Here is a 1931-nt window from a genome sequence, read left to right as displayed (position 1 = left end):
TATAGGATTAGGCATCTGCGTGTGTGAGGGGGCTTGTGCATCTCCTTAAAGGTGAGCAGATGACCACCTCACAGTGTTCAGCATCGATATCAAAGGTTGTAACAACACACCCACACCCGCGCCTGCGGAGCGGCACTGCCTCCGCTCACTAGCAACAGTTCACTGGGAACCTGTCCGTGTGGCCACAGGCAGCGTGCTGCTCGCCGCGCTCGGGGAAGGCTCTTGGGACAGTGACTCAGCCCTGCTTTCTGTAGGTTCGGGGGCACCACGATTCCCAATCACTCAATGTCTTCCCCAAACGTCACAATGTCTTTGGGAAAATAGGAAGGAAAGAGCCCTCTGGGACCTGGACTCTTCCTTTCTGACGACAGTTGACACTGGACTATGTTCTTTTTATTTTATTAAATTATTGGGTGACGCTGGTCAGCATGAACACATCGGTGTCAGGTGTGGGTTTCCATGCTCCGAGGTCTGTATATTGTACCGTGTGCCCACCCCCGCAGTCAGATCTCCTCCTTCACCTCCTACTGGGACCTTTCTCCCTGGACCGTGTTCCTGAGCAGAAAGTCAGGGCACAGCTGTGGCATGTAAGAGACCTTCTGGTGCCCAAGACATGATACAATATGGATGAGACATCACTTTCACTCGGGTGAGAAGAAAGGGACACAGTAGACAACAATGAGAGAAAGAACGAGCAGTGCCCACAGCTCAGGGGCCCTGGCGTTTCTAGTGGGAAAGGAGCAGAATGGAGGACAAGGAGACGTAAGCGACAGCAGAACGTGCACGTTACCGTATTAAACCCTGAAATCTCACACAATTAAATGAAGCAGCAGCAACACTGGGACAGCCCCCCAGCAGAGAGCACCCCGAAGTGGCACAGCCCCAGCAGTACCTTATGATCCCTCCGATGTTGGGGTACAGACAGGCCATGCTCACGCCAGCTCCCACAATGATCAGATTCAGGACCAGCACGTGGAAAATGCTAGGTGATGCGTTTCGGGGGAAAAATAAAAATAAAACAGGCACATTATCACCACTAATGCGAGAACACGCTTCACCATTAATGTGTCTAAAATCAGAACGTCTTTAACATGACAGTCACATCCCGCGGAGGCAGAGGCGGCGCTGGCGCCGGGCCCGCCCTCACGGTGCCGTGTCAGAGGTCCCTCTCCCGCCCACAGTCCCGCTCGGTCAAATCCTGACAACAGCTGCACCATCGCGAGAGCCGTGACAAACGGCAGTGCCCTCGACAGACGGGACCCAATGACAATCACTCAGAACCCTCATCGTTGGCACCCAGATGGCAAACACCGTCTGGTCCACGTGGGGAGCCGGCGGGACTGTGACTGCGCGGGACCCTGAAACCGCTGGGCGTCGTCAGGGAGGGCTGCACGGGCCATGGCGGTTCTGTAAGATTTGGGCTCTGGGGTCATTTTTTCTGTTTTCTATGTTTAACAAATAGTATATGTTACCATGTCTTTAAGGTGTTTATTTTACTTTTATAATTAGATACAGTAAACTGAGGACAAAGGAAAATGGGCAGGATTTTATTCTTCAGACTCAGCATTTACCATGAATAGAATGCCCGCTAAGTCCGTGGACGAGGCGCTAACAGGGGCTGGGAGTCCATTTGGACACAAATAAGAATAATGTGGATGGGACCTGATGCTCAAGAAACAGCTCCATTTCCCCAGAACGTTCATTCTCCAACGCCAAGCTGAGGTACCAGCGCAACTTCTGAGCCCAAGTTGTCAGAGGTTTCGTTAATCTCCGATAATGACCACAGACTTAAACATAAGAAAGGTATTCTTACACAGAGTGGTGAGTTTGACCCCGGTAACGATGGGCTCGGGATTATGCTCTGACTCTTCTTAGAACTCCCGCCTTCAAAATCTCTTTCGGGGAATACGTGTTTTGTTACTGTGGTGTTT

The 1931-nt window shown here is 51.6% G+C and overlaps 1 protein-coding gene across 12 annotated transcripts in view; it reads right to left on the bottom strand.

The window, feature by feature from the left end:
* SLC38A9 (solute carrier family 38 member 9) overlaps positions 1-1931 on the bottom strand; it is a 38636-nt gene that overhangs the window by 1263 nt on the left and 35442 nt on the right. For 11 of the 12 annotated variants that reach the window (XM_023746603.1, XM_023746601.1, XM_014447743.2 and 8 more), the window contains one exon: positions 893-982. The exons of the other annotated variant lie outside the window; for it this stretch is intronic. In XM_023746603.1, coding sequence (XP_023602371.1) covers positions 893-982 — 90 coding nt within the window. The remainder of the gene's footprint in view (positions 1-892; positions 983-1931) is intronic. 12 annotated transcript variants of the gene reach the window in all.

Source organism: Myotis lucifugus, unplaced genomic scaffold (genome assembly GCF_000147115.1).
Source record: "Myotis lucifugus unplaced genomic scaffold, Myoluc2.0 scaffold_704, whole genome shotgun sequence".
NCBI lineage: Eukaryota > Metazoa > Chordata > Mammalia > Chiroptera > Vespertilionidae > Myotis > Myotis lucifugus.
The sequence above is the reverse complement of the archived record's forward strand: the minus strand, read 5'-3'. Positions and strand labels throughout refer to the sequence as shown.